Source organism: Olea europaea, chromosome 4 (genome assembly GCF_002742605.1).
Source record: "Olea europaea var. sylvestris chromosome 4, O_europaea_v1, whole genome shotgun sequence".
NCBI classification, from domain to species: domain Eukaryota; kingdom Viridiplantae; phylum Streptophyta; class Magnoliopsida; order Lamiales; family Oleaceae; genus Olea; species Olea europaea.
In genome coordinates, this window is record NC_036240.1 from 12,706,182 (window position 1) to 12,717,305 (window position 11,124).

At 32.6% G+C, this 11,124-nt stretch overlaps 1 protein-coding gene across 3 annotated transcripts; it reads left to right on the forward strand.

Annotated features, from left to right (window-relative positions):
* The first annotated feature begins 6,409 nt into the window (after nt 1–6,409).
* Nucleotides 6,410–10,137, forward strand: LOC111393671 (transcription factor bHLH92). 3 transcript variants are annotated; one of them, XR_002702468.1, is made up of 4 exons: nt 6,410–6,819; nt 7,016–7,309; nt 9,565–9,719; nt 9,804–10,137. XR_002702468.1 is itself a non-coding variant. In XM_023019327.1 (4 exons), exons 1-3 carry the CDS (start codon nt 6,490–6,492, stop codon nt 9,655–9,657), a joined length of 717 nt encoding a protein of 238 aa, XP_022875095.1. In that variant the 5' UTR covers nt 6,410–6,489; the 3' UTR covers nt 9,658–9,662; nt 9,804–10,137. The 3 variants fall into 3 exon arrangements, 2 of the variants coding, with proteins under 2 accessions (XP_022875095.1, XP_022875094.1); XM_023019327.1 differs by having other exon boundaries at nt 9,565–9,662; XM_023019326.1 differs by lacking the exon at nt 9,804–10,137 and having other exon boundaries at nt 9,565–9,791.
* The last annotated feature ends 987 nt before the right edge of the window (nt 10,138–11,124 follow it).

Here is an 11,124-nt window from a genome sequence, read left to right on the forward strand (position 1 = left end):
TAGTAACTTGAATTAGCTCTAATTTAACCTACTATGCAACTATGTATGACTCAACGAACTAAAATGCAAAATGAATTATTGAACGCAAATTTGATGTAGTCAATGAATATAAATCGCACTAAAATCACGAATTTTCAAGCAATGCTCACTTTTAACCCTAATTTGACGAATTGACAACACGTTGAATTTTTGAAGAATCAATACTCCCAAATCTATCCAACAGTCTCTCTCGAGTAAAGTTGAATCTACTCTTATACATTACAAACCCATATCTCTACGATGAGTGTGAATATACAAAAATGCATGTAGTTTTGTAAGCACTTAAATATTCACGCAAGGCATAGCGGTATATCTCTATCCCCTATCAGATCCTACAATAATTTATATCATGTCAAACTCATTTCTCTTCTCTCGAATGCATAAAACAAGTTATCATATTCACACAATTACGTGCACAAAATTATGGAAACAATTAACTGTATATAAATTATTCAAAAATCAAGAACGTGTTTTGATGTCAAAATTGTAAAATTAGAAATTAAAAAGTTACATCACAACGTTCATTTATGTCCTAGTACATGAAAATCTAGCCTAGCATAGATGAAATAACGAAATACACAATAACTTTAAGAAACGACATCACCTATATGAGATTCGACGTCTAATCCCGTTGATCTTCGCATTTCTCTTCGTGATTGTGGTGTAAAATATCCTCCAATATGTGTTTTCTTCTCTCCCAGGGTGTTCTTCCCTTCAATTGACGGCTCTAAGGTTTTTATACTGTGTCCCACGATTTAATTCCACAAGAGTTTGAAGTGAAAACGGAAACTAAAAATTGCGCCCTCCGAAACAACCATGCAACCGCATGGTTCAATCAAATGGCTCATCTTGTTTGTTTGAATCCCACCATGCGACCACATGGTGACCTAATTTCTTTCATTTCTTGCCAATTAAGTCCCCAACTTCAAATATATTGTGTTTTGACATCTTTTCTTGTTCCCTCTTGTTCTATTACATCGAATCTTCAACAAGTTGGCCCTTGAGTGTTTCACATCTTCATTTGGGCCGTCGGTTCGCCTTTTGGCTTTTTACATTTTAGTCCTTGAACTTTCATTTTTTCCATCTTGGTCCATTTTCTGCATTTTCTTCTTTCTAACTTCCCATATTATCACCAAAGTGGTACTTATCTCATTCACCTTCTATATTCGTCCTCCATGTCTACTTTCAATTATTTGCATTGTAGTCCCTGAACTCTCATTTTCTTTCGTTTTGGCCCCTTTTGTGTCTTTTCTCGTAAATTCCACTATATCCATCAATATGATCCTAAAAAATGAAATTACATAGAATTAAGTCATATTCCATCAATTTCATTAACAATTAATCATGTTTTGTGGACCGAATAAATGTGTAAAAGCACACTTGTCAAATATCTTAAATATTTGGACTTTTAAATAATTTATATCTTTAGCTTTCATTATCTTAAATGGGTCGAGCCCCTGAAGCTCATTTTTTAAATTGGTAACACTAACCAACTTCAGAATATAAAATTCGGGACTTTACAAAAAGAGTGACCTAGAATATGTAAAATATATTATTCAAGATTGAAATGGAGAAGACTAAATAGTCTAGGAAAAAAGTGATATCAAGTTGGAAATGAAGTTTGGAAGTGAACAAAATCCATGAGTTGAGAGCCTTAATATAGACGTTGAAAAATTGTGTCAAAAGATACGACTATTGAAAACTTGTGTCAGAAAAAGCACAATTATTCAAACAGACAAGTTTGTTAACAATCAAATTCTAGAGGATGAGTTACGTTTCATTTTTTTGAAAGGTTATAAATAATATGCTCAACCCAGCCCGACATGCGACGGCTCACTTATGGGTTTGGCCCCATTCATACATTCAAAAAACTATTGATACAACCTATGGTCAAAACTCAAGTGTCAAACTTGAGCTAGACAAAAGTGACCTTTTAGCTTCTAGTTTTCCAATGTGGGTAGACACTTATTTTTCCCTCAATTTTAATTTCAACTTATTGCAACTTCTTTTACCCTTAATTTCTCATTCAACTGAAATTGATCTTAAGAAAAATAAATATACAACGTTAATCTACTCACTGAGTAAAACACATTCGGATTAAAAATATTTTATCCAACTATCAGAACTTAACTCAAATAATAGTAAAAAATTATTCAAGCCAACTTTAGTTAATAGAGAAAATTAAATATAAATAGGTATTTTAGTTTTCCAATTCAAAAATCAGGTCTGAGGTTTACTTAACCAAAAATTAGGCATTAATTGAATTATTAATAATATTATAAAATTTATCCACCCCACCCACCCCAACCCCACTACAAAACCTTATTTTTCCATCCTCGTCTCACTCCTCTCTCTCTATCTCTCCACCTTCTCTTCATACATCCCTCGCACAATTGACGACGCTCATTTCTCCCTCTCGAAAGGCAACGACGCTCACAGGAGCATCGCTATTAGGAAGTGGCACTACAAGTCGAAGCTCTGGGCACAGTGATGCTTACAGTGCCATCGTGCATAGCGATGATGATGCAGCTATATATGGCCTTACACAGCTCCACTACAAGCACTGTGATGCAGCTTTTCTCGATCTATTATAAATCTGAGGTTCTGATGAAGATTGGTAATTGTGGATTAATGTCCACTAGTGGTGATGGCGACGGTGTGTATGAGGTGGTGATGGAGACTCACCATTTGTTCACAACTCTCAAGTCACCGAGCTAGGCCACAAACCAATGTCCACAAGTCACTATAAATAGGTCAAGGTCAATGTCGACAAGTCATAGATCAATATCTACAAGTCATAGATCAATGTCAACATGTCACAAATCAAATAAAATTAGTCACAAATTAATGTTCATATAACACAGATCAATTTAATTGGTCATAAATTAATGTCCACGGGCCACAAATCAATTAAAATTGGCCATAGATTAATGTCCAAAGGGTCATAGGTTCCACGTAACTGGTCATATGTCGAAGTACATATGTCACAGTTCACAAGTTCAGCAGATATGTTCACATGCCATTGATTTCTCCAACCTCCGTTATTCGAACTGATCACAAATTCAATTAATTAGATTTCGGTGGTTATAATTGTAGTTATTTGCTCCGATAGGTACTCTGTAAATTACGTCAAGGACTATTTTCCCATTGACAATTTTAAAAAATAGTTTTAAATTATACTAGAACTGTTGAGTCACAGTTGAAGAAGATGATCAGTCGTTGGTGATATTCAGTTGATATTCTTCAATCTACCATTTGAGCCAACGATGCTCTGTCGCCATTGAGCAATGATCAATCGCCATTGAAGAAGTTGCCAACAAGGTGGATTTCAGCAATGGGTGGGTGCCGACGACTATAAGAGAAGGATGCTGCTGAGGGGGTGTGCGAGGGTTGGTGTGGGACGGTTGTTTGGTGGAGTGGGTGTAGGTAGATTAATTTAATTTGATAATATTAATTATAATTAAAATAGTGAACTAACACTTGACTTTTGAATTTTTAAACTTGATGTTTGGAAATTGATTTAGTGTGTACTTAATCCCTGTTTGACAATCATTGTCTTCAAACTTTTTTTTTCTACATATTAATTTTCAATCATACATTCACACATTAAAATATTTTGTACGTAAATTCAAAATTTTTCTTTACTTTTTAATTGTACATTCTCCTAAAAATCACTATTCAAAACTATATTTTCTCCTCTATAATAGTTGTCAAACAGGTTTTAATATCTGACTTAAAAAAAAAAATCCTAGTTAATAATCTATTTCCAGCAAGTTCAATAGAGCACATGTGCAATTTAGCTCAACTATTGGTCAACTTACGTTGCATACGAGTGGAATTGGGGCAGTCATTTTAGAAGGAAAAAAGAAAAGGGTGGGCGGAATTCTTGAACAAAGAGTGTCGACATTTTTTACATTATTTTTAGGGACCAAAAATGTATTCAAATATATTTAAAATTCTATAATAGTGTAGAAGTTTTGTGGAGCCACGAGACAGGCTCAATTATATGAAAATTTAGTAAAATAAAGTCGAGCTCAAGTTGTGTCGGTTTTCGATTGCCCATTAATTTTACGTGAATTTTTCTTAGAAATCTCATTCTCAGCCTATATAATATAAAAAGTCAATTTTGTTTTGTTCGATCCTTTTATTACAATAAAAGTTTCGTTGAAAAAAATTCTCATGTTTTTATAATAATTTCTACGAACTAAAAACCTCATTATCTGAGCAAATAATGCAATATAATTAGAGAAAACGTAAAGGGTAATTGGCGCAAAAGGTCTCTACCTTTTGAGGTTATTGTGAAAAATGTCCATACCTTTCATTTTTTGGCATTTTTGCCCTTATTTCTACCTTTCGTTGCGCTAAAGGTCCTTTTCATTGTTTTGGAACGTAAAATGACCAATACACCCTCATATTTAAATAAAACAATAAAGAAAATTAAAGAACAAATTGCAACAATAGGCCCAAACTTTTTAAAAGTGCAAATCAGTCCAAAAATCTTATTAAACCATTTAAAAAAAATAAAAAACTATCTCCTCTCCCCTCCACCTCCTATAATCCCCAAAAACCCATACATTCAAACTTTATGAACCAATAATCCCCAGAAATCACAATTGACGTCCAACTCCAATAATTCCTACAAACAGCAAAAACAACACAAAAATCTGAAAATCATTTATACACATAACAATTCCATAAGTTTTCTGCAATTTTAAACAATGCTTAAGGAAAAATTAATTCTTGTGGCTTTGTGTGTGTGTTTTTATTTTTTTTTTTTATTTTTATTTTTTTTTTGAATTCACAATCCATGTGCTAAGAAATAATTATCATCCATAAAGATCAAATAACATTGTCTATGGAAATATGCATTGAATAAGTTCAAGCATAGAAAAGAGGGGTTTTTTCAACTATCTCAAAATGGAATTATCCAAGTCTATGCTATGATTCCATACTTTGTAAGGGTAGAAACATCAATACTTAATATGTTTAGTTTCCTTTTCAGACCTATTAATCTTGAGCAAGAACTAAAGGAGTACTTGGGTCGCCGTACAGCACTCGAGGATCGGAAATTCTAGTTCCAAAAATCAGGAAACGGATCATTGGAGAATGATTCTGTGAAATCGAGGCTCCGGGCTTGCCAGTTTAATCCCAGGTAGCGACTCTAGGATGGCAATGGGTGAGGAATCACAATTAATTGGGGTCTGCAAGGCGGTTACTAGGCAAAAAGTCTGCCCCAATCGAGATGAGCCAGAGTAATTCTTGTGGCTTTGTTGAGGAAGAGAGAAAACCCTAGAAAAATCTGAAACGCAATATAATTCGGATTTTTCGGAGACTTTCATGAATGTGGCTGGAGCTATGTATTTATGGAGTTGGACACAATTAATTACCACTGATTTCATATGATATTACAGTAACACTTGTTTGATATTTTTTCCTTATTTTGAATAACATAAATAATTTGCTTTCAATCATCATCGGAGGTGGAGGGGAGAGGAGAGAGAGAATTTGTTTTTATTTTGTTTTTTGTTTTTTTTTTCATTTTTAATGGTTTAATAAGATTTTTGGGCTGATTTGCACTTTTTAAAAAAGTTTGGGCATATTGTTGCAATTTGTTCTTTATTTTTCTTTTCTTTTCTTTTCTTTGTTGTTTTATTTAAATATGAGGGTATATTGGTCATTTTACGGTTTAAAATAGTGAAAAGGACCTTTAGCGCAACGAAATGTTGAAATAAGGGCAAAAATGCCAAAAAATAAAAGGTATGGACTTTTTCCACAATAACCTTGAAAGGTAGGGACGTTTTGCGCCAATTACCCAAAAGGTAAATTCCACTGTGGATCACTAACCTTCGTAAGTGTGACATATGATCTCAACTTAAAAGTCCCAACCTTTTAAAATTGTGATAACCTTATTCCAATCAAGGACACTCGGTTGAAATAAGATGTGTTTCATGAACAAGAATTTTACCTTATATGAATTACTAAATGAAAGTTTAAGTCCCCATAGTTTGTTTTGGAAAAAAATAATTTTTTGAATAATTTTGTCGTTAGTCGAAAATTATATGAGTGTCACGTGATTATTTAAATATTTCTGCTAGGTGAGACACGGATGTTGCGGTTCTAAATGATTGAAAACGTGATCTCAACAATGATAGATTATAGACATGAGAATGTTAGGAAATTTCCCCTGGAATTTGGCTAGACAAGACGCAAAATTGAATGGTCTCCGCGTTTAAATTATTCACACCTTGGACCAATGTAAGAGTCATGTGTGTAGACCAAGAAATGGCAATATTCCACGTGTTTAATTTGAGTTTTATGCCTAATCTCTCTCTCTCTCTCTCTCTCTCTCTCTCTATATATATATATATATATATAATGAAAGAGAAACACAACTGTCTCTTAAGACAGTTAGAACAACAGCGTATACAAGGTTACAAACCAAAATAAGCCATGGATGAGTTCTTTCAATTAAACAACTTTTGGAATATGGAATGGCCTAATGAGGATGTTTTGGTGAATACAAGTGCTTTTGTTAGTTACATAAAACAACCCATTGGAGAGCTTGCATCAAAGAGCCATGGCAATGAGTCGAATCATAGGAACTTAAACAAGAGGATGATCGAGTTCTTGAAGACGACTTCTACCAGGATGAGAGTCGAGACAACTATTGAAACCGAGAACGAAAGAAACCATAAGCATATGATCAGTGAGAGGATGAGAAGAGAGAAGCACAAGCAAAGTTACTTAGCATTGCATAAACTGTTACCCGTTGGAACTAAGGTGATCACAAATTTCTTCATTCTTTTCTTGTTTTCGTGTATACATTATACGCGTATGCACTCAGATTTTTCTATAGTATGTTTGGTGTGCTCGACTCAACAAAACTTGACATGATCAGTGTTGTTTAGTACTGTATATCAAATGTATTGAAGCGTCCATGTTATTGTATCTAAGAAGTTTGCAATATGGATTGCAGAGTGATAAGAACTCAATACTCCACAAGGCAACCAAGAATATAGAGGACTTGCAGAATTACAAGGAGCAGTTGGAGAGGAGAAACAGTGAACTGGAGATGGTTTTGGCTGGAAAAGTTGATGAAAATAAGCTAGAAAAGGCACTAATTAAGTTAAAGGTGGCATATCCTGCATCAGGAATAGATTCTATGTTGGAGGTTCTTAAATGTTTAGAAAATACTGGATCCAAATTAAGAGCCATTCAATCAAATTTTTCACAACATGAATATTCTGCATCATTGGAGATTGAAACCAAGGTACTCTCTCTCTCTCTCTCTCTCTCTCTTTCTCTCTCTCTCTCTCATATGATCTTTATATTTAGCCTCCCGTTTGAGCCCGTTGCTCTCAAATTTTTTTTTTTTTCAGAACTCATTTCCAACCACACATTCTTTTACAAATAATTTTATATGTAAATTCAAAATTTTTCCTATTTTCTAACCACATATTCTCCAGAAAATAACTATTCCTAAATACATTATCACCAAAAAAAGGGCTGAACAGGGGCTTATTATGAGTTTGTTTAGATTAGAAGTTATATAGATAAATGGATGCATTTGTTCCACATCATTAGATGGGGACAGTAATGGGGGCGGGCCGCCTTGTCCTCACCACATTGGAGATTTCCAAAGAGTGGAGCAAGATGAAGATTAAAAAATCTCCATTTAATGTCATGTGGTTCACTTATTTATTTAAATTCGTTTAATACTATTTACATTTAAACACATAATAATTAAAAAAATAAGTGCAGGCGCGGCCCATGAAATGCCCCCTACCAACTCTTTTTTTAATTAATTAAATTGTATTTAAAATAAAAAATAATGAAATAAATAAATAGACGGGATAGTATGTAGTATTTTTTTAATTCATATTCTATCCCCCACTTTGCCGCGTGAAAATCCTCAATAGCGTGGGGGTGCGGGACAGGCCATCCTAACCCGTCTTGATTCGTCCTAAATATATTTTAGAATAGTATTTTGATGAAAAATATGTAGTTAAAACATAAAAAAATAATAATAATAAATTTATTGTAATATTATTTTATTAAAAAATATAAAATTAAAAATAAGAAAAAAATATTTTAAAAATAATGGAAACCACAAGGACTAAATGAGGAACTAAATTAGGCCTGGGCATCAGGTGGGTCGATTCGAGTATTTCAATACCCAGAATCACCCATTATGCTTCGGGTATTTTGCAAAATAAAACCATTCGGGTCTTTGTAAATATTAGAACCAAATCCAAACCCGAACCTTCGGTTTCAGATCTACCCATAGCATTTTATATACCTTTAGTTAATAAATATTTTACATAGACCTTTTTGGTACATATACCTAATACGCTGCTACTCGAAAATATTTGTGCAATGAAGAAAATTCAGTTAAAAAATTTTCAAAAAACAAAATATTGGATACTAAAAGCCACAAAAAATAGGAGAAAATAAAATAAAGATCAAAAATGAAATTATAACTTTAAAAAAATTTATTTTTTTAATAGATCTTATTCGATCTATAAGAGAAGCATACTAGGCATATAATTTAATTATAAACAATACTTAAATTCTTCTACTTATAAAACAAACTGATATAAAAATATTAATTAAATACATAACTAATATAGTATCAAAAAATTATGGTCCACATATTGAACTTACCCTGTATGAATAAAAAATAAAAATATATATTTAAAAAGAGAATCACAAATTCAAGATTAAAAAAAAAAAAAAGGTACAGCACAACGCAAGCAATGAATATATCAAATTCAATTGCCATGCATTATGGAAAATTAAAAAAAAATTACTTAAGTTTATTAATAATACAAGGAATTAAAAAACTTAAATTGCAAAGAATAAATGATTTGATTCATCAACTTATACCACAACCTGTTTAGAATAACTCAAATTGTAAACATTAACACATGATAACCTTTGAAATACAACAATCTGATGTAATGTGAGATATAAAAAAAGTAGGAGTCAATCTTATTTTTAGGATTAGAGTTTAAAGTTTTAGACTAATTACTATCAAAATTAGGATTTTTAGGTTTTATATGTTTTTTCAGTCTATAAATTGTAAATAATTTTTTTTATAAAAATCGGTTTCACTCAAGTACCCACAATTCTGGTTCAAGAACAAAGAATCAAATCGAACCTAGTTGATTATCGGTTCCGGTTCCTAATTTATTTTTCGAGAAATCGGACTGAAACCTTCAATTCTACTTCAGTTTCGGTTCGGAAGATTTGGTTTAGATTAAAATGCCTAGACCTAAACTAAACCGATCTATCAAGCTGTTTAAGCAAATTGTGTTGACAAGTCATTTATGTCAGACGACAAAACTATAAAAATGTATTTTTATTCTTCCAATGACTGTACCAAAATGGTCATGCTTTTCCACGTCCATCTTTCTCTACTCTTTATTTCATTTTGCTGTTATAACTTATGAAATAGCGAACACCAGATCACGTGGTATAATTATAAATTAATTATTGGTTTTTCATTGAATATTTTTTTCATAGATAAGAGCAGCAGACGTAGAGAAGGCAGTACAAAGAACTTTATCTGAAGTTGAAGGAAAATTTCAGTCTCCGTTCCAAGGAAAAGGACGCTGATTTGGGTGCCATTCTTGACCACTCGATTTGTCAATGCGAAGAAAAATATTAAGATGTCCTATGTAATTTGATATTAGTATTAGTTATGAAATCCTTGTGTGTTTCTTATATTAATAAATATCGTTACATCTTCACTTACGTAACAGGTCAGCTAGCTGTCAGCTAAGAATAATATAATGCAAGCACTTTCAAGGCGAGGAAGTGACATCCCATCATCTCTTTGACAAATATCTCCAAGGCAGCAAAGTAACATATCATCGCCTCATTGGCCACTAACTTTCGAAGCCTTAGGAACGTGGTCTAACGTCTTATAGACTAAGACCTTTGATGTAAATTAAGTTGGGAAAAAATTATTTCTCAAGCCTTAAGTTTAGGAGAATTTAATTTTAAGAGAACAAGTTTACATTTTCAAATCAGGTGGTAATTAAATTCGCATTTCTATTCTAGGCAGGAATTCAAATTAAAGGATTATAACATTCATTTCCGTTGATTTTATTTGAATGGGATTCCTAGTTTTAAATGAGTTCAAATGGAAGAAAAAATATGTTGATAAATGAATTCCCATTTGTTGGCTATTACTTATCAAATCTTGCTCTATAATCTGGTTTGATTTTGCCCATGGAAAATACCTCTTTAGCAAAGATAAATAGACACTACGTAATTTTATTACATTGGAAAAGCTATACTATGACTATTCTATGGACTCCCCGTGTTCTGAAATAATCGATTGAACCCTCTCTTTTCGTACCTTCAATTAATAGACCGATTTGACTAACAACACTAGATCAAATAGCAATAGAGACCTTTATTCCACTAGTTAGACCTTTCACTGATATATAAAGTAATTCCAACCTCTCTCCAGTCCGAGTCATGGTCACCCGCATTCGTTAGCCACCATCCCCTCTTAATGATGTTGGCATCCACCTGTTATCGACGTTGTAGTAGTCGAGAAAAAAATTTTGAATTATGCCATTATTTTGTGATGATCTAGCACCATGAGCCTAACCCATTTTAGAAACAACCTATGGTAGCTCAACCCATGTAAGATTACGAAAGCCCAAGTCATAAGTTAATTAAAAGCCCAACAATTTAAGAGATTGATTTTAAATAAAATTGATTACAAAGATTTAATGAATAACTAGGTTACCACAATGGTCATCTACATGGTATTTCATATAGGCAATCCAGGTTCGAATCACCATGTAGATGTTTTTTTATAAAACTTTCATATGAATTATTTTTATGGTTTAGACTCTTTAAATTCTTAATTAAAGACTAAATTTAATAATAATGCAACTCCCCCACTTAATTTTTCATTAAAAATAAAGGTTATAGAAGTGGAATGTCACTTTTTCACTACACTCCTCTTCAAATCCGAATTTCATCTTATTTTCTCGCAAAAAATATATTTCATATCAAGTTAAGTTTAAGGAATAACAAGGGTGAGAAGAAGGAAGACTTTCTATA